The following is a 27,376-nucleotide window of genomic DNA, read 5'->3' as shown; positions in this document are numbered from 1 at the left end:
TTTTTGGCTTATTAAACTATCAAAAAATATATATAGAAAATTAAAATATTGCAAAATTGTAATATTTTTAATAGTATTAAATCATTTGAAATATATAAAAAATATTAAATCAGGGCCTTTATTCACCAATGATCAACTGGGTATGAAGTCTAGGCTGAGACCCATAATACTTACCTATATAACAAAAAAACTGTTCAAGATTTCATATTCCTTCTTCAAACAGAACAGTAGTGGATACAATGCAATGTAACTCAGCCCATTAGGATGATCTAAATGACTGGTGAATATTCGAGAGTGTATGGAAAACATTAAATGTTCCTGTTAAAGAGAGGAGGAATACATTATAGCTAGATCAAATTTCAATGGAATGGCTTGGACTGACTGAGTCTTATTTAACATTAATTTATTAATAAAGACATGGAATAATGTTCAGTCTTGTTAATCACTTAGAATAAGAAAATATCTGATTGTATTGTTAATAAATCATTTTATCTGTACTTACTTATAGAATGTCATCTATTATTTTGAATTAAGCATCATTACGATCATTATGCTTTTTATTTTACAGAATTTTGTCAGCAGTTAGAGCATTCATGTTTATAGTATAGACAGCTAAATAGATGAGCTTATCAGTGCATAGGACACATAGTTAAGATATGATCATTTATCTGATCTGCTCACAACCTTTGTCCTCCACAGTTAATGTTATACCTATTATTTTTACATAACTACGACCCCTCCATCTGGCGTGCTTAGCGGAACATATATAAACCTAGCTCCTGTATTCACTCTTCCTGTGCCACCATCACTCAGCACAATGGCAAAGGGCTTTTATATCAGCAAATTGATTGCTTTTGTTTGTATTTTCTTTTCTATAGCTGCTATAGCTACTATCATAGCTCTGGCAGTTGTATATTCTGATGAAAAGGCAAAAAACCATGATCTGACCAATCCTCCAGAAATAACAACTGTAACGGGAGCAACAAGTGGATCTACAAGTGGGACAACAAGCTCAACAGGGAGTGGAACCACAAGTACAACTAGAGCTACATCAGGCACCAGTTCCAGTACTTCCACAACCACCACCACCCCCACCACCACTCCATCTAATGACCCATGGGACAAATACCGGCTTCCAAAAACCCTTAAACCATATCATTATGATGTTGAGCTGCAGCCAGTTCTAGAGAAGAATGCTGAAGGACTTTATGTGTTTTATGGAAAAAGTGAAGCTTTCTTTACGTGTGAAGAAGCAACCAACCTTGTCATTATCCACAGTAACAAGCTCAATTTCACCACAAATACCAAAGCTATTCTTATAGATAGTTCTGGGAATGCTCTAACTGTGTCTAAGGTAGAAGAGGTGCCAGTAACACAGTATCTGGTGCTACATGTTGCTAACCCCCTGGAAGTTGGAAAAAATTACTCTTTGTACACTAAGTTTGTTGGGGAGCTGGCAGATGACCTGGCTGGATTTTACCGGAGTGAATATGTGGAAGATGGAGAAACCAAGTAAGTCTTGGAATTATTAAACCTCATGACAATACAGGCTGGGATTAACCCAGGATAGCTCTCCAGCTGTTCTTGAACAATAATTTCCATGATTCCCATTGAGCCTTATGGGCATTGCGTTGCATGATGATGCATGTAGTAGACATGAAGAACAGGTGGCTGTAGTGCCAGAAAAGGTAGATCTCAACCTGAAATTCAGCCATTCAGTGCTAAAGATTGCCACTGCTTGCTCTCAGCATAAATGTCCTTCTGAATTTGAAATTTAAGCCCACAGTAGATGAACCAAAAGCTTAGGTGACTTAGAGAATTTTTACAGTTCAGCCTTTTTGACCTTAAACTTGAAATTCACCTTCAATTAACTTTTAATTCTCACTTTAGTGAATACAACTGTGATAGCTCAGAATTGAAACGCTCTGACTGGCAATGCAAAGAGCTGGTTGGATCTTTACAGTCTAGAGGTGGACATGTGATAAATATGTACTCTGAGATTTCAATTTATAGACAGTACATTCAGCACACATTAAAGACCCTTCAACATCTAACATATGTTCTTGTGACAGGATCATCGCTACCACACAGATGCAGGCTCCGGATGCCAGGAAGGCATTTCCCTGTTTTGACGAACCAGCGTTGAAAGCCACTTTTAGCATCACCATCATACATAAACCAGATTATGTGGCTCTATCAAACATGAATCCTATCAGTAAGTGACTGTGTATGATTACTATTAAAATTATGAATTTCTTATATGTTTGGTCAGATAAGATTCAAATATGTTGAAGCAAAAATCCTTTATTTACAATACTATATACAAATACAGAGTGGGCCAAAATTCAGAGTAGGGTTTGAGGAGTCAATAACCTTTTTTCTTATTAATGAACCAATTTCAATGATATTGCATACAATGAATGCTTACTCTATAAAGATTTGTTTGACTAGGTACCAAAGATATTTTAAATGAGCTTTATTTGCCGCCTCTCAAAGTCAGGATCTTTCATTTGCATTGTTCATAACATTAGTTAATGTTTGAGCTTCTTGCGCTCAAATTCCTGCATTGATATTCTCATTCAGCTGCTCAAGTGTACGCGGTTTGTTCACGTACACCCACTCCTTCAGATATTCCCACAGGATGTAATCGGGGGACGTGGCGCCAATAAATCTGGAATTTGTTTTGTTAATTATTCGCTGGCTGAACAGCTGTATCAGTTTTAAAAATAAAATTTCACTTTTTAAACTCGTTTCCCGGTGAAATTAGCCAGGATGAAACTCTAACGTTTCAGTTATAATATGTACATGCAACAAAAAATGTAACTACTAGCAAAGTTATTTACCTGTCAAATTCTACTCTGAATTTTGTCCACCCTGTGGTTAATTTCACAAATCCCTTTATTTGTACATCAATTATCATCCTTTAATTAATTTCTCTTACAGTGATAATGTCATATTTTCAACAGAGGAGAAGCAGGTGATAAGATATAAACTGTTAAATGCACTGAAGTTTTACTGCTTGAGTGGATGCAAATAAAAATATACACTGCTAAAATGGTGTATTGCAGAAATACTAATTAACATATTGGAACAGCCATATTGACTATATAATATAAATGCAGAACAGCGTTAAGGTATTATTGCATTTATAGTTTTATCCTAACAAAGGATTGTCGAGTGTGAGACACACATCACGTATACTATTTGCATGTGTAGCGATATACATCATACAATACAGAATACTAACTAAAAATATATATACAGTTTCATACACAATGCTTTCTGTTGATAAATACTTAATAGTATACACCGCATGGGCACCTCATGTCACACTTAAACGTGGAAGTAAAATAAAAGTAACCGCATGTTATTGTTCCGGGAAAGGATTATATAAAATAAATTAAAAAGTAATCTAGTAAAACACATATTCAATAGGTAAGTAAGCAAATTAATATATTAAAGCAAAATAGGAAATAGGAAATAGGACATTGATAAAACAGCCTTGCAGTAGTCAACATAGTACTTTTCCTTCTATAAACCTGATTTTATAGATATTCATATTGTCTAGTACTGTTTGTGCAAAATTAATGTGGCACTCTAAGCCCCATAAAACATTACACGATTGCAAAGATTGTGGTGCAAATAGTACCCCAGTGGCTCCCAAACCAGTCCTTAAGGCACCACTACCAGTCAAGGCTTTAGGGATTACACAGTTGTGGCTAAGGTGTTTTTAGAAAAAAACAAAACACCTTAGACACAACTGGGTGATCCCTAAATCCTTGACTTGTAGGGGTGCCTTAAGGACTAATTTGGGAATCACTGTAGTACCTTGTAGTCACTGAGCTCTGAGAGTGTATTATAACTGCATTGCTTTGTAAAATTGCTGCAGCTATATGCCATCCTTCTGGCTAACATATAGCAAAGGTAGAGTTTCCACTTCCTCTTTTGCTAGGCCAGTTTTATCCAACTTGTAAATGTAATGCCTAGATGCCCTATGCACAAGTACAAACAATCTCTCCACAAAACTATGAACCATGCTGCAGTGGTGTATTTTGGATTTGTGCTGCCCTAGGCACGACTAAATTCGTGCACCCCCAAAATCTAAATTTGCCCCCCAATTCGTGTCAAGGCCACTTTTTTGACTGACAGGCATGCCCTCATTGATACATGCACTGATATACACTCACTGACAGATATACAGTCATTGGCACACACTGTTTAACCAACACACACTTTCACTGACAGACACACACTGACAGGCACACACTCTCAGCTACACATAAAATGACACACACTCACAGGCACACCCATTCACACTGAAAGACACACACTTTCACCCACTGAAAGACACACACTGACAGCTACACTCACTCACTCACTCACTCACTCACAGTAAGGTGGACAGCCCCAGAACACGAGGCAAACAAGACATTTGTCTGGGAGCTTGGGGTGGCATTTTTTGGCGCCCCCCCTGTAAGTGCCGCCCTAGGCAAATACATCCCTGCCATGCTGTGTAAAAACTGAAAATCTGCAGTAAGGTGTCTGCTATTGAGCAGTTCCACTCATGTGTGTGCGGGGAATAAACAAAAAAGAATTTAGCCATATGCTTTAGCTGTATCCATTTGTTCTATTATCATTCAGACATCTCATACAATTAATTAAAGGAGTTTCGATGTCCGTTTTATAACATTGTATAACATCAGGTTGTGTATGTACAACTGTTCAAGAATTAATTTCATAAGACATCTCATCTTTTGATAAAGAGGAATTGGTTAGGGTTACTAAGTGGGGTGGGGGAGATAAAGAATATGCATTATTTGTTTGACATATCCAACATTTCACGTCTTGCCTTTTGTACAGTAATTTATTTGACAGTTATGCTCTAATTTTTTTTTTTAGATGAAACTGAAATAATTATCGATGGAATAGTATGGACTAAAACAGTTTTTGAGAAAACTGTGAAAATGCCCACATACCTCGTGGCCTTTATAGTCTCTCAGTTCAAACCTATTGGTGATCCAGGGAACAGCACCACTACCGGGGTAAGTTACTTTGCAAAATGTTACTAGTTCATCTTTTATGTATCATCATAGTATGACTGTACCATAATTTTTGCACCCCGCCCCCCATCCCCCCAATTTACATACATGTGCGTGAGATGCTTTTCATGTATCATAATTGCATCAAATAGTAAATATAGCTCAGATTTGCATGGCAGCTGTGAGAGACTTTGGGAAGGATTGTGGAGAAGGAGATATCTAGGAGGGAAATTGTTTTCTAAAGTAGGAAGTGTAAATTTCACAGATTCTTGTTCTATAGGTTCAGATCTGGGGCCGCAAGAAAGCTATTGAAGATGAGAACCAAGGAGAATATGCTCTTAATATAAGTAAACCAATTCTGGATTTTTTTGCCAATTATTATAAAATCCCATACCCTCTGCCAAAATCAGGTAAGCACATAAACAACAAGCATTATAGCAAAATCATAATTAAAAAAATAATTGGTAACTAGAATTTAAATCATATGCATATTCATATGTATCAAATGAACAGCATGACAAAAGGGGGGAACTCAAAGACAATTTCTGGTTGTATTAATAGGTTTCTGGTATAAAACCTTTTTATAAAATATATATATTTTTAATGACAGTTAATTATTTTGTTTGCTATTACAACTCTTCTGTTAACTATAAAATCTATTGTACAGACCAGGTGGCCATCCCTGATTTTAGTGCTGGAGCCATGGAGAACTGGGGCCTGGTGACATACAGAGAGACAGCTCTTTTGTACGACCCTGCAGTATCGTCTATTAGCAACAAGGAGAGAGTGGCCACAGTGGTAGCCCATGAGCTGGCTCATCAGGTACATAAAATATTATAGATACATTAATTGATAGAAAGACAGTCAGATAGATAGATACCATCACCGTGGAATGCGATGTCCTCCCAGAGATAAGAGGCAGGGACAGGGGGAAAACAAACAGACAGACACTCACTGCATCCACTATACAAACACACACACTGCACCCTCTATGCAGACACTGCATAGATTATATACACACACTGCATTATTATTATTATTATTTTATTATTTATATAGCGCCAACAAATTCCGTAGCGCTGTACAATGGGTGGATTAACAGACACATAATTAAGATCAGACCACTGGACGTACAGGAACAGAGGGGGTTGAGGGCCCTGCTCAATGAGCTTACATGCTAGAGGGAGTGAGGTATAGTGACACAAAGGCTTAAAGTAGGGGAATAAATAGTTTGTTCGAGAAGGGTTTATTGAGTGCTTGGTAGGTTATTTTTGACAGTTGCAGGAAAGGAGTCATGGGGTGGGGGATGATTTAGAGCCCAGTGGGCCTGGTGCTGATAATTATGATGGGCCTAATTACAAAATCTTATTGACCAAAAACACTAAAACAGTCCTACCTCCCAAGCATCTGGTGGAGATGGTGCTGGAGGGAAACTCACAGGATGCAGCTATGAGAAAACACATACCCTATGCTAATCTCATGCTTTCATCTTTCAAGTAAATCCATACCCCCTAACAACAGTGTCCAGTAAAGGAGGAAGTTTATGGACAGGGTAAAAGGGTGGGCCACTGACGCAAATCACATATCCAGAACTGCCGAAAGGGGCAAACATACCCAAAAAGCAAAAAGGGGGCATGTCTGTGTCCCTATGTCTCCTAGTCCTTTAGTGTCTGTGTCCCCATGTCTCCCAGTGTCTCCATGTCACTAGGACACTAAGGAACATTGAGAGACATTGGGACACTGGGAGACATCGGGACACTGAGATACTAGGGAATACTGAGAGACCTGGGGACACAGAGACACTTAGGGACACTGGGAGACATGGAGACAATGGGTGATTTTGAGACACGAGGGGACACTGGGAGACATGGGGCACTGAGACACTGTGATACATATGGGACACTGTGATATAAAGGGGACACTGGAGATTTGATAAAGACCTGTGTACAGGCCAAAATGTTGCGGTGTCCAATAAACCTGCTTAAATCTATCACAGTGAGATTTATTTATCTATTTTATACACGAGGGGACACTGAGACACTTGGCGGCACTGTGAGACATGGGGACTCTGGGATACTAGGTGACTCTGGGAGACTAGGGGACACTGAGACACCAAGGACACTGATACACTACAGACACTGAGAGACACTAGGGACTCTGGGAGACATGGGGCACTGAGACACTCTGATATATAGGGGACACTGTGATACATAGGGGACACTGGAGACTTGATAAAGACCTGGGTACAGGTCGAAACGTTGTGGTGTCCAATAAACCTACTTAAATCTATCAAAGTGAGTGCCTGAAATCTTTTCTTTTATACTAGGGGACACTGAGACACTGGGAGACATTGGGACACTGAGACACTGGGAGACTAGGAAACACTGAGACACTAGGGACACTGGCAAACTACGGACACTGAGAGACACCAGGGACACTGGGAGACATGGGGACGCTGAGATACTAGGGACACTGGCTGGGAGACATGGGGACGCTGAGATACTAGGGACACTGGCTGGGAGACATGGGGACACGGGGAGTGCCCCATGTCTCCCAGGTCTCAAAGTCGCCCAGTGTCCCTATGTCTCCCTGTGTCCCCCAGTGTCCCCATGTCTCTCAGTGTCCCTTAGTGTCTCAATGTCCCCATGTTGCCCAGTGTCTCCTAGTGTTTGTATCCCCATGTCTCCTAGTGTCCCCTTGTCACTAGGACACTAGGGGACACTTAGAGACATTGGGAAGCTGTGAGACCTGGGGACACTGAGACACTAGGGGACACTGGAAGAGACATGGGACACTAAAAGACTAGGGGACTCTGGGAGACTAGGGACACAGACACTAGGGACAGGGAGAAACACCAGAGACACTGGGAGACATGGGGAAACTGAGAGACACCAGGGACACTGGGAGACATGCGGACACTGAGACACTAGGGACACTGGCTGGGAGACATAGGGACACTGAGAGACTAGGGACCACTGGGAGACATGGGGCCACTGTGTTCCCTGTGTCTCAGGGTTCCCATGTTGCCCATTGCCCCTATGTCTCCCAGTGTCCCAATGTCTCAGTGTCCCAAAGTCTCTCACCATCCCCATGTCTCACAGTTTCCCCTAGTGTCTCAGTGTCCTCAGGTCTCCAAGTGCCCCCAGTGTCTAAGTGTCACCAAGTGTCACTATGTCTCACAGTGAACCCAAGTCTCTCACCGTCCCCATCTCTCACAGTTTCCCCTAGTGTCTGTGTCCCCAGGTCTCCCAGTGCCCCGTAGTGTCTCAGTGTTCCCAAGTGTCCTTATGTCTCCCAGTGTCCCCTAGTGTCTCAGTGCCCCCTAGTGTCTCAGTGTCCCCTAGTGTCTCCTAGTGTCCCCTAGTGTCTGTGTCCCCATGTCTCCCTGCAGCCTTTCCCCCATCCCTCACTTACCTGAGCTTTGGCTGCATCCTCTAAACACACTGCATCCACTATACACACAGAATGTGTACACTGCATCTACTACACACGCACACATTGCATCGATCGCACACAGTACACTATACACACACTATATCCACTATACGCACACTTCCTAACTGACACACACGGCATTCACTATACACACGCATGACATCCACTACAAACACTGAATTTCCTATACACATATACTACATCCCCTACAACACACACTACATCGCCTACCATAGCACTAAGTGCCTGCAGGATGGTGGTGGAATGGGTGGTGGTTCCAAGTAGGCAGACTCAAAAATGTTGTGCGCATCCGACCCTATTTAATGCCTGGTACGGCACATGCCGCTGTCCTCTCTCGCCTTAAATACTGTAATCTGCTTCTCAGTGGTTTTACGTGTTCCCAACTTGCCCCGTTACAGTCTATAATGAATGCGTCGGCAAGGTTCATCTTCCTGGCCGCCCGTACCTCCCACGCCTCCCCCCTTTGTCAGTCCCTACATTGGCTTACCGTAAGATATAGGACTCGATTTAAGATCCTGACACTTGCTTACAAGTCTCTACACAATGCTGTTCCGACCTACTTATCCTCACTAATACACAAATATGTCCCATCTAGGCCCCTACGCTATGCACTACGCTATGAAGACCTATGTCCAACCTCTGTTTGTACTCCTACCTCTGATTCTCACCTTAACCTCACCTTAAAGACTTCTCTAGGGCTGCATCGTTCCTATGGAACACTCTTCTCCTCTCTGATTGACTTTCACCCAATCTCCGCTCCTTACTTCTTTAGGAAAGCATATCAATTAAACTGTGAACAGCTTTTCCTCCCCGCACCCTGATTCCTCTCCTGATACTGTCATCAAAACAAAACACTAAGCACTCAATGAACACTATCCTAGCAACCTACTTTTCTACCCTACCCTTACCTTTTGTGTCACATTACCCCACTCCCTATAGCATGTAAGCTCATTGAGCAGGGCCCCCGACCCCTCTGTACCTGTGTGTCAAACCTGTCTGGTTACAAATACATGTCTGTTAGTCCAGCCATTGTACAGCGCTAGGGAACTTGTTGGTGCTTTAATATACTAACTGCCATCTGCCACTCTTCGAAAATATGTATATGTTGGTCACTTGCTCTCCAAGTCCATCAGTCCAATTTAAGCAGAGCAGAACATGTTAAAATAAAAAGTTTAAAATAAAATACATTTGCCAATCACTATCATTAATATCCTGCTGTGTAGTCTTCAGGGGTCCTCCAGCACAACACTCACTGCTTTGGATATACGAAAAGTATATAAGAATTATATTGGGAAATTAACATGCAATCAGAAACCATGCCACATCTTTGGGCAGGAGTAATTACATGCTAGCTCCTTTTATTAAAGTTTGATTAATCAAGAGGCTGCTCACATTACCTATGTGACATGGCGCCATGTTAAATAACAACTTTTAATACTGACAGTCATTTTTGAAATAATAATTGTCAGTATACCAATGTGCACAGATTTGGCAGGAAACAAATAGGAGGCACATTGGTGTCAGAAAGAGAGAAGTGAAATCAAAAAGGGGAAGCATGTGATGGGAACTGGAATCTTCAATTGAGATGGTTCCTTTGGAGTGTTTTGGAGGGTCTTTTTTTTTACTGTGGTAGGAGTTTTTGAATTGTGCTGGGCGTGGTCTAATGTTTTGGATTTCCATTGGGGAAATATTATGGGTTTGGGTGTTATTAAGGCAAACATGTTTGCTAGTTTTTTTTTTATCCTATTAGGGTTAGATTATACAGTGCTTTTATCTATACATACTGTGGCTACTTATTATAATTATACAAAGCAGCCTGCCCTCTATTATTGATTACTCAGCAGATAGCATTATTTTGCAATACAGTGAGATCATTAGTGTTATATAGAACAACTATGAGCATTTTTGACGTATAGATTACTGTTATTATAATATATTGTAATGTGCTCATTATCAGAGTATAAATACTCATCATTGTTAAGAGCAATATGCTCACATCACTGTATTAGCCAGTGGTTCCTAGCCTCTGAATTAGAACTCCAAATTGTGTATCCATGCTATGCTTAGGTTCCTGGCTAATGATTTGATTACAGTAGCAGAACTACCTTTGGTACCTTGTCAGTGGCATCACTGTAGGTGTCAAAAGTAAAGGTGTAACAAATTACCCCAGCGCAGACATCACTCGAAGTAGGAGCACTAACACACTTATAATGTTGAAGTTATATCTATACATAAGATCATCAGATACATACGGCTACACTGGCCTCCCAGAACTTGGCCTGACTCAACAAAGCACAGGACCAGAAATATTGGGGCTACAACAATCTAACTATCTTTTTATTAATGATATTGCAGCCAAACCATGATCACCATACCAAGATATTTTACTACTGACATTACATCTCCTTACCTAGAAAAAAAACATCTCATGAATAAAAGAGACTCATTGCATGTAACTATAAGATTTTATTAATAATGCTGGAGCCATAAAAAAGCCCTATAGGAAGAGTTTGATGAGCAAAATATAACTGTAGTATCAAAGTAACTGAGAAAGGGTGTACATTGGACAATATTCATTCTTATGTTTATTTTGTTTCTATAGTGGTTTGGAAACCTTGTGACCATACGATGGTGGAATGATCTGTGGCTGAATGAAGGTTTTGCCTCCTACGTGGAGTATTTGGGAACAGACTATGCAGAGCCCACCTGGAACATAGTAGGTTTAATATCTTTTTACAATAACATTCTTGCTGGTTGAGGGAACACACGGGTTGTGTTCTCATCTCAGAAGACCTACATTAGCTATGTTCTGATCAAAGAGGTACATCCACCCAGTGGTCTGGGTGCCAACTCCCACTGCCCTTAACCCTGCAAGTGTAATTATTGCAGTTTTCATAAACTGCAATAATTACCTTGCAGGGTTAACTCCTCCTCTAGTGACTGTCTACTAGACAGCCACTAGAGGGCACTTCCGGGATTCTAGCACAGGTATGGCGCTATAGCGTCGCTGGTCGTCCTCACGCTATGGGAGGACCTCCAGCGTCGCTAAAATCCCCATAAGAAAGCATTGAAAGCATTTTCAATGCTTTCCTATGGAGAGGTCTAATGCGCATTAGGTCTCCCCCCGCCGGCGGGCATGATCGGTCTCCCCCGCCGGATGACATGGTAACAGGGAGGAGTGTGGGCGGACCCAGAAGCAGCACTGAGGGACATCGGCACTGCCTCAGGTAAGTCACTGAAGGGGTTTTGACCCTTTTTGACCCTTCAGCAACCGGGGATGGGAGGTGGGAGGGAGAGGGGACCTGTAGTGCCAGGAAAACAATTTGTCTTCCTGGCACTGGAAAGTCCATTTAACTTAAGGCCAATGATGACCTGAATCTTTGTAACAGATTCATATTATTCTGAAATGGAATGTCTAATTTATTTAGTGCATCCTGCGAAACAAGATTAGAGAAACCATGAAAACTCCATGTAAACCTCCATTATCCAAGTTATTGGTATCCTTAACTGGACTGAAAAATATAGTATGTCTAAATGTACCTTAATCTGTTTTGTTTCATATTTTAACAGAAAGACTTGATAGTGCTATATGATATATACAGAGTAATGGCCGTTGATGCATTGAGTTCCTCTCACCCACTGACATCACCGGAGGAAGAGGTGAACACTCCAGCTGAAATAAGTCAACTGTTTGACTCCATCGCTTATAGCAAGGTAGGTCATCTACTATCCTGCAGGCCAGTCTGAATAATGGTTCCGGACGTCATACGCATTTACCTTACAGCTTCTGGAAAATAAACCTCTTATCATTATAATTATTTTGGTTTGTTATTATTATGGAACCAATGTGCTTGGTATCAAGAGGAATTTACCTTTAGCTTAAAATACTTGTGCCACAATTGTCAGTTGTTATATGTATGTAGTTTATCTATATAGCTTTCTTCTCGTTTTCATCTAGGGTGCTTCAGTCATTCGGATGTTATCAAACTTTATCTCAGAGGAGGTGTTTGTTGAAGGATTGTTTGTAAGTATCTTTTCGAAAAAGAGAATACGCTATTTCTTTGTGTTTCAAGGCTGGTTAGAATATATTCATAACCCAATGTTATTTGTTATTTATATACTTATTTATTGGTTACGTTTTGATAATCTGTGTATATTATAAAATATATAGAGATATATAGATATTCAACATTTTAATGAATATTACAAAAAATATTGTTTTTATTGTTTTTCAGACCTACCTGAAAGAATTTGAGTATGATAATACTGTGTACAGTGATTTGTGGAAGCATTTGCAAGTTGTAAGTAATACTATTGGAAATACATAATTAAAATAATAAATATATATAAATATCTGTTTCTTGCAGTGTACTATTATTGTTCTGGCCACTGGGCTGGATAAATGTGTTATGTCTGAGCAGCTATTTCTTTAATTTATTTTGTTATATTTGCTGTATTATTTCACTTAAGTTCCTTGTTCGCAGGCAGTGGACAAGACAGGTCCAGCATTAAACCTACCTGCGTCAATTGCTGACATTATGGACACATGGGTTCTACAGATGGGATTCCCAGTCGTGAAAATTGACACAACAACTGGAGTTGTAACTCAGGAACACTTCCTCTTGGATCCAGATTCCGTGGTGACACGTCCATCAAAGTTCAAGTATGTACAAAACATAGAACATTGCTTAATCGCTTGGTAGAGTTGAGAATGATGAAGGATGCAAATAAAATGGAGGGGATGCACTTATGTACATAGAGGAGCTGATATATCCATATGTTAGTGATAGTCCTCTGAAGTCCTTATTTAAACAGAGATACATGTTTTTAAATGATTTCTTTTAAAAAGGAGTGGCGGTGCTTAAGGTAACGTTATTGAGTGGGAATTGTATAATCCTCCCACTGCTTTCCTCAACACTGCAAATTGGAATCAGGTGGAAGCAATAGAGAACCTGAGAAGTATGAGAGAGAGAGAGAGAGTGAGAGAGAGAGAGAGAGAGAGAGAGAGAGAGAGAGAGGTGGGTAGTGCATGAAGGGGAAGAAAAGAAGAATATTCAAATTGGAAGATATACTGGACATTTGCATATTTTTTGTATAATCTAGCTCACGAACAAAGCAAACCTTAGCCTCTAACATCCAAATATCAAACTTGACCTTCTGGAAAGGTGATAGAGGTATTGCTGTACATATATAAAAATAACTGAAATATTAATGTAGTTTATTAAAATAGTTCTGCATAAACCTCTACTTATTTACTTGACTCTTTAGATCATTTGCTTGACATAATAATCTACCTCCTCCAAAATCATTTTTCTTCTTGTCCTTCTACACCCCTAAAACTCAAAAAAGGTAACATTAAGGATAGCACTTAACTTCTTTTGCTTTAGGGAAAAAAAAAATCTATTATCTTTCTTAAGAAAGTGAAACATTAATAATAACACTGATATTCTTTTCATCATTTAGGAACTAGAGATGTGTACATGGAAATAATTGTTCTGTTAATTTACAGATTTCAGTTTGTTTGAAATTCAAAATAATCAATTCTGATGAACCAAAATGTATCCAAAAATGTTACTTTCCAAAACTCGGATTGGCATTTTTTCCTATGGGAAATTAATGAAGGTGGCAGTCATATGGTTACAAAGTGCCAAATTAGGGACATATAAGCTAAATTGCCCTTTTCTTAATTTTGATCTTGCAGTTATTTAGTAGATAACTCCCCAATCTGCTATCCCTAGCAAAACTAAAGAATCAAAAACAACTTGGTTATGGATCTGTTAGTTTCCATTTGTTTTTTGACACTCGGGAAATTCGTACACTTTGTAAATTTAATTGGGAACAAAATGAATTGCTTATGCCTATTAGAGACAAATTTTACATGTGTATTGTCTATCAAATCTTGTTATAGTTACACCTGGACTGTTCCAATTACATATTTCAAGAGTTCAACACAACATTCATTTTGGCTGCAACGCAAATCAGGTAGAACATCATCTCTTTAATTTTTTTTTCTAATTTACTGTATTTATTTCTTGTAAATTGCTTTAATTGCTTTCTTTGAGAGATAAGAAAAAACAACAACATGCTTTCTCTTATTAACCAGAAGGATATTTGATCTTTCCATAGAATTAACCATTGTGCCAATACAAAAATGGGTGATAATTTGACACAAAGATGATTATAGTTTCTAAATAGTTTCTACATTTGATGTAAATGTGAACAAATGGAGGGTAATCTGGAAAACTGATTTTCATGTTCAAGTTACTAATGTTACGAATTTATAAATCCCAATGTACCATCATCTGAGCAGGAGGACAGTGAGAACACATTTACCAGTGTTGATCGTGTTACTATGGTGAACCAACACCTCCACTTTTGGGTAGTAACTAGAGAGATACGTTAGTTATAGTTACAACAAGACATTCATTATGGATATTTATTAAAGCAAATTGTGTATGCAAATTCAGTTACTATGCCTGCATTTGCACAGTTAAATTGTAAAATTCAGATTAACATATATCTCTGTAACATATGTGAAAGTGGATGATCATTGATTTGTGTATTGCACTGGGTGAATAGGCAACTGCCTACCTTCTGCTTCCCGTCCCTTATCTTGTGGAATAGCAATGGAAACAGAGCTTCAGATCTTATGTCCCCAATCCTATTTGATTGAGTCCATTCTCCTATCACATATACGTGCTTATATTCCTATAAATTCCAGGGACAGTATAACACAGGGGGCATTGACGTTTACGCTCCTGGGCCACACTGCAATAAGCCAGTGTTTTAACTGTTGCTGCTCTGACATGTTCAGTACCATGTTCATACATGTTTTAAGGAAGGCACGGGTATCCTCCTTTGGGTGACTGAGAATGACAGCATACACGGTCAATAAAGCATGAATGCCAAAGGTAATTTTGGCACTGTACTTACAAATCTGTATCAGAAATGAGGGGCCTATAGAATATAATAAGCCAAAAGGTGATGTAAATAGAACGAGTCACAGTAGAATTCAAGGAATCAGAGCTCCATAGAGGGGAATCTGCTATTCCCCCAAAAGTAACCGTGACAATTAACACAGACTACATAGTAGCGGCTGACTAAAACTACAAATGAATCCAGATGGACACCAGACATACAATGTTTTGGCCTGATGTCATTATTCATGTATATCATGTTTTTGATGTAGATGATTAATTTATTGCCTGAAACATTGACAATATAAAATAAACATTAAAATTATACATGGACAGTTATTTTAATGTGTTATTAATAACCTTTCTTTTTTTTTTTTTTTATTCTACGTGATTAGACACTGAAAATAATTTTAAGACGATTGGGAATGAATGGATTTTGGCAAACATCAATGTAACAGGGTACTACAGGATTAATTATGATGATGCCAACTGGAACAAGCTCATTAATCAGTTGGAAACAGACCATTCGGTGAGTAGTATGTGTTGATTAGGAATTATTGGAATTATTAGCCTACACATCAGGCTCAACATTTGTTGCGCTACTAGACTGACCTAAAAGTTACTCACCTGGAGGGTCCTTTAGGAAAAACTAGTTAACAGCATACCTCTCAAGTGTCCCTATTTGGGAGGGACAGTCCTTATTTTGGGCTTAAGTCCCTTGTCCCTCTTTTCTATGCTAATGCCTCTGTTTTCTATAAGATTCATATTATTAATTTGTATGAGTGTGTAACAGAGCTCCACCACAGTAATACTGCTAGTAATGTGTCCCCGTAATGTGTCTTCAAACTACAATAAATGTGTTTAGAAATGTGTTTAAATAAATACATTGTTCTTGTTCTAAATTATTATTATTAGTAGCTCACAACAAATTTCCCAGCCATGCCCGCACCCCTAAAATGAAAGCGTCCCTCTTTGTCCATGTGAAATGTTGGTAAATATGTAACAAGTATGAATATACTCTACACTTTATGGCAAATTTATGGTGATTGTTGACAGTTGATGCAAAGTCTAACTTATATAGTATATTTCTTTAATTTGCCAATTTACATGACATGACCTAATAAGCCGGAATGTCAGGGAGTAACAGACTCTTTCTTTGTAGATGAAAGCTTAATGTTGATTAAGGCATTCTTTTTTTTTCAGAGTATTCCTGTTATCAACCGTGCCCAGATCATTGACGATGCCTTTAATTTAGCAAGGTGGGCCTTGTTTACAACTTCAAGCTGAGGATTAAATTAGTTTGGTGATAAATTGAATACCAGATGTAATGGATAACTGTCATACAATTTCAACTTCTCATTATTTAAAAGTGTAATACATTTAATGATAGAATGTTTTTTTTTATTATTATAAACTATTATAATTATGTATAATCAGACTTAACTGTCATTTAACCAATAGCTGCTCAACCTAACCTGTCTGCTGCATTGATTGTTCCGTGAGAACCCTGCAGCAGCAGCAAGCAAGTTAGGTTTAGCAGCAGTAGGTCAGTTAACAATAGCGTCTGACACAACATGGCTGCATAGGCAGGTAAAAAAGTTACATTTTCCAAAGTAATCAATACACAACATTAAAAAAAAATAAAAAATCATTAAGAATTATTATTTGCAATACACTTTTAAAAAAAATACAAGAAGTTAAAAATCGATTACAGTAATCCCACTTAACCTGATCTATCTACTATAATATTATCTCAAAGAGTTAACAATACAATCTACTTTTTAATATGTACCAGCTTGTTCTAAAAGGAATATATGTCAACACCTCACGTGGGTAAGCCACTGCGTAATATAATTGCATTTCTGTTTTTTAATTCTACAAACTCATGAATGAAAACCTCACTGATATTTGCTTCAGTTACAACAGATCTGATTAACAGTGTAAACTATTCATTTATACTAAATGTGCAAAGAACTGGTGTAAAAACTAAATTATTTTATAGCCTAAGTCTCTTAATAAAGGGACGCATTGGGTGCCATTTTTTTCCAAGCCAGAATATACCACCAATATTCCAAAATAACCTCATCATAGCGACAGTATTACAACTACAAGATTGGTGATTTCAATACAATACTGCAATGGATCCCACTAACTGTCTAGTCTAAATGTAATTATTTGCAGTCAACAAAGAGTCAAATCAATTTAGAGGGGTTCCACAACTGACACTGTGGGGTAAATGCAATTTAGAAGCCTACTGTTCAAGCGCTCCAGGCAATTGTGCATCACAAAATATCCCCTCCCCTTACCAAAACTGGAGAGGGCCAGAAGAAGTAGATGCAGATAACCATTAATGATTCAAGTATTTTTTAAATCTTTAGCAGTTTCTACTAAATCTTATATATGCTAGTGTCCTCATAACATCCCTCATGAAAACCTAAAAAAGTATAGGTTCATTATTTTTACCTATTTTAATATTTTTTTTAAATAATAATGCTCTGCATTCTGTAAGAATTTATTTTTCCAATCATATTGGATGTGATTAAAACAATAATATTTCATTTATGTTTTAGAGCCAAGTATGTTCCTACAACAAGAGCTCTGGACACCACCAAATTTCTCTCCAAGGATGTTGAATACATGCCGTGGCAGGCAACGCTGAACAGTCTAAGTTACTTTCTGCAGATGTTTGATCGCTCAGAGGTTTACGGACCTATGAAGGTAGTCTTTTATTTCTACAATTTACAGTTTTTCACACCCATGGTCAAGCAGGACAGCCATTTCTTGGCTTATCTTCAAAAATACTGTGAGGTAGTAAGAGAGAGGCGAGAGGAATAGCAGTATGGGGAAATTGGTTTCTGGAATAACATACTCTTTTACAGACCTCTTAGAACCACGAAGCAATTCCTGAATTGAAATCCTCTCTCTTTTCTCTTTTTTCTTTATTTTCCTTGCTTTATCGATCCGATTTTCTTTTATATTGTATAAATCAGTAGATAATTTATATGCCAATTTTCAGACTCTTTGTAAAACAAACTACAATGATTTTGTATATCTAGTAATTTAAAAAAAAAAACAAGGTGTGGACCACTGTTTGTATAGTATTACTGTTTTGGCGTAATTTGATCTCTGTCCATCCTTGCCCTGTGCTATTGCTATTGATGTAATGGTTTATTTTTCTTTTCAATAAAAATACATGTTTTAAAAAAAAAAAAAAAAAAAAAAACTGAAATAAAAAAAATAAAAAAGATAAGTTAAAAAAAAAAAAAAAATGAAATAATGCACATGGGAGCAGAGAGTTACATATTGCACCTGAATTAATGTCTATAGTCAAGGCAGTTAACTCTTAACTCAGTTAATAGCACAGGGTGCTGGTGATCATTCAAGTCCTATCAAGTCTTCCTCATTGTCCTCCCGAAGTGTCTGCCTTTTGATTGCTTTGAGAACATCCCTCAGCTTGTTGTCATACTGATTTCCTTCTAGAGATGGTGTGGTCTGTGCTTTCAGAGATGGTGTAAAAAAAATATATTAAAAATACATAGAACTCTTAATGTGTAAATAATAGTAAGTTGTTTGTATTGGTTTTGAAAAGCAAAAAAAATTATAAAAAAAAAAATATACTTAAATTATGTATGGTTTTCTTGACAGGAATATTTAAAGAAGCAAGTCCTCCCTTTGTATAAACACTTTGAAATTCGGACTGGTAACTTTGAAACAAGGCCAATATCATTAACTGACCAGTAAGTTGGAGTGCAATGATTGACTATAAAGTACAGTGATTCTATAATATTCACAGTTTTCCTTTGTTAGACATTAGATTTGAAGAGGGGGGTTCGGAGCAGCATAAAACCTTCAAAGCATAGATAACTATTCCAACTACAGCAAGGCTTCATCAGGGAACTCATAGCACAGCTTGCCGTGTCCGAAGTTTTCTGAATTAAATTGCCTACGTTATTTACCATTATAGTTGAGCTACAAAAGAAAAACTTGCGTATTTCCATATAACTTGAGTGCAATCCATTTGTGAGAACATTAGGAAGCTATTATGAAGATTGGTTAGACCCAATGTAATTTGTTTAAGGTACAAACTATTGGTGGATTCCACAGTCACAACCACTTTTTGTCTGAAAATGTACTGCTATGCTCCTAGCAGCTATTGGGTCTTTCCAAATTGCCATACGTATTGTACCAACATCAATGTCAGACAGGCAAAAGATCAAGACAGGTGATCTCAAAATCCCTAGATGGTCCAAAAAGTAATAGAGGCGAATATATATATATAAAAAAAAAACAACAACTTTGGAATTGTGAGTGATCAGAAAAGCAAAAAAATATATAATGTCTTCATTGGGGATCTTGACTTTACCATTTTCTACCTCAGATACAATGAAGTCAATGCTATTAGCAATGCGTGTGCCTATGGAATTCCTGAATGTGGTAAACTTGCATCTGACCTCTTCAAAGACTGGAGAGACAATGGAAAGAGGTAAGATTCTTGTTGAAATAGAATCTGTGCATCAAGGCTACACTACCCAACATACAAGTATAGCTACCCAAGAATACAAAGGCAGAAAGGACTTATTCCCAGAGTTTAGAATGTTTAAGGTAAAAAAAAAAAAGACAGAAAGCGTAAACATAAAAATAGGCAAAATTTCTGATACTCGAAAAATGGAAAATTATATAACTAGCCAGGTCAGGATAACAGAAAGGAACCTGAAACATACAACATACTATGCGAGGAACCAAGAGGAAACTATGACAGGGCAATGACAATGGTGTTAAAACCTGAGGTGGACACTGATTGGTTCCACGTTACCCCTGCTACCCCACAAAGTGCGGGTTCAGGGTTGCAGTGATGAAAGGCTATTCCATGCATCCACTACCACTCTCTGTAAAGTAATACTTCCTGATATTATTTTTAAACCTTTGCCCCTCTAATTTAAGACTATGTCCTCCTGTTGTGAATACAATACATATACACACCTTACAAGATAGTTTTTGTATCAGTGAGATTATATACTTCAATGCAAAATGTGGGGAGGTATAAAGATTCAGTAAGTATTGTAAATCCCTTCAGTTATAAGAAATATGATGTCACAAGCTCCATACACCATGACTTAATGATGGAGTGACTATATAAATGGTTAATAAGAGCATAAATGGGCAAGGAAGATATATAATCATATATATAAAAACAGAAAAAATTCAACGCTTGTACGATACTGATATAGTCCACAGAAAGCTCAATCACCAAAAATGGAGTCTCTTTTGTCCGATAGAATTTAGAATAAAACAAGAAAAGAAGGTGTAACGCCTGAAGTGTCCTTTAAAGAATGTATGTAATGACAAAAAAGTAAGAGTAAAAAGGACTGATAGTGTAGTAAGTTAGAAAAATTCTTAATAGAGTAAGGAAAATGTAAAATTGTACACTCACACTTTCAGGGAGCTTAAATACAGCTCCAACTTGCATGCCTGGGCATAATGATCCCTGCCTATGGATATATTGTGGTACAGAGTCTTCAAGTTTTCTTTATAGCGATATCCTCAAAAAAATATAAGCGACAAAATAAAAGTGTATTGTGTAGTATGTTGAGCTAATAAGCAGCGGTAGATATGGAGATAGGTGTACACTCACATATTATGGAGCCTAAGTATTGGCTCCAATAGTAATGTGTGTAGTATGATCCCCACCTAAGGATATAGGTGATGTGGATATTTGTCCTTGAAAGTAGAGTGAAATAAAAAACCACAATAGTGCGTACCATAAAATTAAAACCTCGTACCATTATGAATGTAAAGAGCAATAAAAGTAATAAAAACCAACTCACATGCTTCATAGCAGATTGAGGTTTGCTCAATCCAATTGGCTTGGGTGGTATTTTCCCCACCAAGGATATATAGCTCAGGATTCAGCAGCAGAAGATCAGGTCCAATAAAAAAAGTACTTTTATTTAAAAAAACAAACAAACAATACAATCAAAGATAAAAGGTAAAATAATTATATGGAACAGTATAATAGTACACATATATAATTGGTTATTATATCATAAATTGTTTTGTGCCTGATTATATGTGTGCTAATTTGGTGCTATAGATACGATTATTTATGAGTATTTGCTAAAATAGAAATAGTTGTATATTTCAGTATACAAAGCAGAGTTGCAGGACTTCTCCTTTTGCATTTTTTTGTTATAAGGAGTTCCTTTCCCACAAGCCAGGGAATAGATACAGAACTTTATTAATCCCATAAAAAGTGAGGAAAAAGCAGAGCCCTTCCTCTTAATAAGGTCTTAGGGGATTATTAATGCTGCCCAAAGAACTGTCTTTGAAAGGTGTCAAGTGTGTATTTCTCCTTTGTAAATCTTGAAAAGGGACAATTATTTGACTTGTTTCTTTAATTGCTTGATAACTCATTTTTATTTATTCAATAAAAAAAAAATTCAATTTAGTGTATTATGGGGATCAGGGATTTTACCGTTTATTTTTTTATCTGTAAATAAAAATTAAATCTAGTTCAGTAAAACACATTTTTGGTTGTAGATCAGATGTTTAGAGCACAATTCTCTAAAGCAAAATTTATCGCATACTCTTTTTCTTCATCTGGTCTTGTTCTATTTAAAAAAAAGTCTGCAATATTTTGAACAGGTTAATAAAAAAATAAATAAATAGATATTTATTTTTTATTTATGGGAAATTCACCAGATAACTTTTACATGCTTTACATTTTGTTTGTGTTTGTATATAATAGCATTCATCCAAATCTGAGATCAACCATTTACTGCACTGCTGTAGCTCAAGGAGGAGAAGCAGAATGGGATTTTATATGGGAAAAATTTAATTCAACAGACATTGCACAAGAAGCAGACAAACTGAGGGCTGCTCTGGCCTGCACCAAGGAGCCCTGGTTACTCAACAGGTGAGATCTGAATTCCTACATAGTGCAAGTGCTTTGTGATTATAAAATTACTATTTTAATATATCTGAACTAAAAAGAAACATGTTCATCTCCAAAGTGTGTGCCACTAACTATTACCAAATAATACAGGTTTCCAAGTGTTATTTATCATGCCCAGAATTTAGAATCTTTCAATTAAACATTATTAAAATTGTGTAGTTACATTTCTTTAAAAACATATATTCAATATACCTGAATTAAAGAAAAAATACAAGATGGCATAGTATAACATATAAATTATGTGTTGATATTAAAATTAATGTCAGTGTTTCATTAATTTAAAGGATTACTCCAACCCTAATAAAAAAAAAAATTAAAAAGCATGCTATATATAAATTTCTTAAAAAAAAACAAAAAACTTATGCTTAATATGAAGAGCTGGGCTGGCACTACTGTAAAGTTGTACAGGCAGCTGTTTTAGGACGCCCTGGTAAGACTTAGGGCGTAGTGCCCAAATATATTGACATGCCCCCCAGTCCACCTTGGGTGACAGAGAGAAGGTGAGTACACCCCCTCTTCCGCTGGTCACTTTTGTGTTGAGTGGTCTCGCTGTACGATGTAGAGGATCCTCTTTGTCCTCTACACGGTGTACCAGGGAACTGCTCTCAGTGGCTTGATAGGGCACTTCCCCCTGACTGTACTGGTATAGGATTAATAAGGTTCTCCACCTCTGTCCATGAGGTCACACTACAATAGCAGGTAAGAGCCAAAAGAGGGGGAAGACTAAGAGACAGAAAAGGGGGAGGGGGTTGCAGAAACAAAAGGGAGGGAGTTAGTTACTCAATAAAGGTGAGTAAGAGACACAGAAGGGCTAAGTAAAAGGCACATAAGATGGGTAAGAGACAGAAGTGGGCAAAATGGAATAAGAAACATAAAATGGAATAAGATACAGAAAGGTGTAAGGTTGCAAAAGGTGGTAAGAGACACAAAGGAAAGGAAGAAACACAAATTGGAGGGTAAGAGACCAAAAAAGTTGTAGAGGAGATAGACTAAATGGGATACAATATGCAATGTTTTGCAAAAACCTTCGATGGTGACATTGTTTCTTTGGGTGCAGTGGCTTGGTGGTGCAACTATGGTGCATTCCCCATTGACTCCACCATCTTGTTTCTTCAACTCCTGGTGCTTTACACACCAGCAGTGCACTTTAATGCTGTACTCTTGTGCTTGCGGGAAAGTACAACACTAATGTCTATGGAGGATCCTGCAAAATGACAACACTTTCCCTAGCCCAGTCTTTATGAGCATATCATAAAAATATCTTCTACTGACAAAGCTACTTGAAAGGGTTACTCAAAGCGCCATGATCACTTCACTTTCATAGCTTTCACAATGAACATATAGAATATCACCAGTCTGCTGCCAGAGGTATATGTCCACCTCTGTCACTGGGCCAGAATGTGAATTCTATGCAAATTTGGCATCTGTTACCATCATGCACAACATAAGTATCATGCTATGAGGAGAACTTGGTCTTGGTGCTTGAACGTAGGTAAGTAGTTTTGTTTTTTGTTTTTTGGGTGGGGGGGGGGGGGGGTGGATGGAGCAGTATAGGGAAGGATACTCTTACCAAAAACAAAAACTTTTCTTATAATATTGTTTAATGGTTAGTGTAACCCTTTTTTTTGAAATTAATAATGATAAAATAAAATAAGAAAAACAACATTTTAAGTCTAGTGGTAAAATGTCTAGGTTCAGAATATTAAATGAATATATTTTTATAGAGCAATTGTGAAAAAAAAAAAGATGGACTTACTTCCTCTCCAGCGTATTGGTGAGCAAATATACTGTAATTGAATCTGTCGCCATGACAAGTGGAAGCAATCTAGAACCAGGATTTATTTAATTTTGACCTCTGCCTTGGAGCATTAGCAACATTCTGAGGATGAGAGATTATACTAACAGTAGCTCAAATCTTAGAAAGGCAAACATTGTTTTAATCCTGCAATTGTTTTCCTACAGACTCCTGGAATTTTCTATAGATACGACTAAAATTCGCAGACAAGACACTGTGTCGACAATAAGCAACGTTTGCAATAACGTGATTGGACAGGGTCTTGCTTGGGACTTTGTAAGGGCAAAATGGAGTATAATCTTCAGCCAGTAAGTGGACATTAAAGTGGCTAGATTTGCATTTTCTTTGTTATATGTTGCAAAAAAAAAAAAAGTATGTGTAATATGGTCAAGTTCAAACCTCTCCGGGAATGGCGTGGGGCAGGTAACAGACACAGGTATGAAGCCACATCATTTTAAACTGTTCAGCCTATTCACTACTAAGTTCTTATTTGTTTAAAAAAACACACACAAAAAAACACATACAAAAAAACTAGGACGACAATTTAGAGGGTTGGCATTTGGAGAATAGCAATTTCATGTAGAGATTGCTATTCATCAGTAAATCCAAATGACCAATTTTAGTCCATTTCAATTTTTTTGTTTTTTAAAGAAATTATACGTGATCTTTTGTATCACAATATTTCATACAGGGTCTTATATTTTAACACAGAAGCCAAAACTAATTTCTACCGTATTACCTATATGAGGTGTGACAAAAAGAGGATGGCAAAAAAAAAAAAAGAAGAAATACCCTGTTTTAGGGAATTTTTAAGAATCTTGATTATTTGGGGGAATTTAACTTGAAATAAATGCCATCAAAATATAAATATAATATTGATCGTTAAGTACAATTAGACAAAGGTATGAGAAAGCACACGTAAGAAGGAACACCTAAGTGCCTCAAGCCCTTAGTAGAAGCCACTGACATATCTGACAAAACATAGGACTCCTTATACCAGGAAAGGTCCAAGGTAGGTTTATTGAACAATAGGGAACAAAGCTTCATGTGAAAAACAGAGCTTTTTTCAAGCTTAAAGTGTTCCCTAATGTTTAAACCTGCAAGACCTTTCCTAGTATAAACAGTTCTGTGTTTTGTTCAGTAAGTACAATTGCATATCAGAGGGATTGTCTCTTCCTGACTGCTAGAATAAAGTCTTGTAATTTGGCTTTTTTTATTTTTTAATAATTAAAGTACCAAGCTATACCATAGTGGTGTACAATCAGCAGACAAAAAAATGCAAGTAAATGCAATAAGACACGTTTGACTCACATGAGCTAGAAACGTTAAGGATCCTGTTTAAACAGACTGTGAAGGCTGCTGAAGGAGTAGGCTACCATTTACAGTTCCTCTGCAGAAAGGGCAGGCTGGTGCTTTGTGCAGAGAAATTTGTTGAAAGTGAATGCTAGAGAAAACGAGAAATTATTTTCTTCATTATTTGTGTACACGAGTGGCAGGAGTAAGTCTGAGAATATTCCGGTTTCAGTTTATCACGAATTAATTTGCTTTATATATCAGTTTATTTTATTATTTTATATAACTTGATGTGAATTTTATTATAATGTCTGATAAATTGTGAAGATGTCTTCCCTCATTTCTTTTTTTTTTTGTGTGTGTTTTTTTTAATTATCTCTATTTAGGTTTGGAGGCTCTTCTTTCTCTTTCGGTAACTTGATTGAACGTGTCACTCGCCGATTCTCCACTGAGTATGAACTACAGCAGGTAAGAAATATAAATGCTGTTTTAAGGACATGTGGAGCGAGTTACTATAGTATATATAGTTGCAATGTTAAGACAATTGTGTATAATGTTTTATGTGTTCTTACTTCTAACGCTACCCATCGCTTTTAGAACAAGGGTTTGATAATCTAGTTATGTATGTGGGTCAGCTTAGCACAGAGAGGAGTTTGATGACAATTTGGAAGTTACTAGGTGACGTTTTGATAAATAAATGCATTTATAAATAATATAAATATATAAATAAAGGCCACGTGTAAACCAATATGGCCCGAAGGAGGTAAAATGGGGTCTTTATGAATATGAGGATCAGTTCATTTATTATCATCATCCTTCTGACTTTTTTTACACACTGTGATTGCAAGGTTTGCTGAATTGATGCCTCACATACACTTCAAAGCATCAAGTAGATTAGGAAAAAGCTTATTAGAGATTTCCTTAATATGTATTTAATGCATATTGAGAAATCTTGCAGAGAGAATCACGTGGTTTAAATGCCAAGCACCTTTTGAACAAAGTAGAAATATTGCTGAGTTCATAAGAACACAACACCAATACAGTGTGGTTAAACAAGGTGATATTTTAAATGCTGTCACAAAAGGTCTAAGGTTCAGAGGCTTAGGGTTAGCGTACATGTTGTGGACTCTAACTCTGATCATTCTCAGCCTGGAAAAGCTATGTGATAGGAGTTAAAGGACTTGAGGACAGGTACTCCCTAATCCTAAATCCACATTAAGCCTAAACCCACCCTTATAATAGTCATAAATCTCCTTAACTCTAAACATTCCCCAATCCTAAACTGATTTTACCATAAACAACCCTAACATTAGCTGTAACCGCCTCTATACAGCATAAATAACTACAGATAACTGTCATGTAGCTCATTATCATAAAGAGCTCCATAATGTCTTAGTTCTATTTTCAAAGCAGTGACATCATAGCAATGCTATAATGCCACTTCACAGTATAAAGACAATATTTAGATGTCATTTTTTTTAAAAAGTGTATTTTATTTTTCTGCTTAATTTGTATAAAGTTCCAGAATATGTGAAATCACTAATTATTTAGATACTTTTGGTCTTGCATAACAGTCTTGCTTAATTGCTATTGTCCGAGGGTGCCCCAAGATTTATATCCAGATATTGTAGACATACAAGTTCCCTGATGCCCTGGTCCCTAGATTGGCTAAGGAGAACCACATGAAGGTCCTTGTGTACATATGTCCGAGATGGCACGCTTTACAGTCTTTCTTGTGAATATGCCAATCAAACTCCATGTTTCTATGTCTTAGTTGGAGCAGTTCAAAAGTGACAACCAGGATATTGGGTTTGGGACGGCCACACGAACACTGGAACAAGCCATTGAGAAGACGAAGGCAAACATCAGATGGGTGGATGAAAACAAAGAATCTGTATTGAAATGGTTCAATGATGCATTATAA

At 37.4% G+C, this 27,376-nt stretch overlaps 1 protein-coding gene across 1 annotated transcript; it reads left to right on the top strand.

The window, feature by feature from the left end:
- Positions 1-724: 724 nt before the first annotated feature.
- Positions 725-27,376, top strand: LOC134603181 (aminopeptidase N-like). The gene is made up of 20 exons (XM_063448914.1): positions 725-1,512; positions 2,073-2,215; positions 4,900-5,042; positions 5,320-5,449; positions 5,707-5,861; positions 11,098-11,211; positions 12,066-12,209; positions 12,454-12,519; positions 12,731-12,796; positions 12,980-13,158; positions 14,404-14,477; positions 15,808-15,941; positions 16,616-16,671; positions 17,983-18,130; positions 19,058-19,149; positions 19,791-19,895; positions 22,158-22,325; positions 24,327-24,467; positions 25,839-25,920; positions 27,227-27,376. Exons 1-20 carry the CDS (start codon positions 818-820, stop codon positions 27,374-27,376), a joined length of 2,985 nt encoding a protein of 994 aa, XP_063304984.1. The 5' UTR covers positions 725-817.

Source organism: Pelobates fuscus, chromosome 3 (assembly GCF_036172605.1).
Source record: "Pelobates fuscus isolate aPelFus1 chromosome 3, aPelFus1.pri, whole genome shotgun sequence".
Classification (NCBI taxonomy): Eukaryota; Metazoa; Chordata; class Amphibia; order Anura; family Pelobatidae; genus Pelobates; species Pelobates fuscus.
Note: the sequence above shows the minus strand (reverse complement) of the source record. Positions and strands in the feature narration are given on the sequence as shown.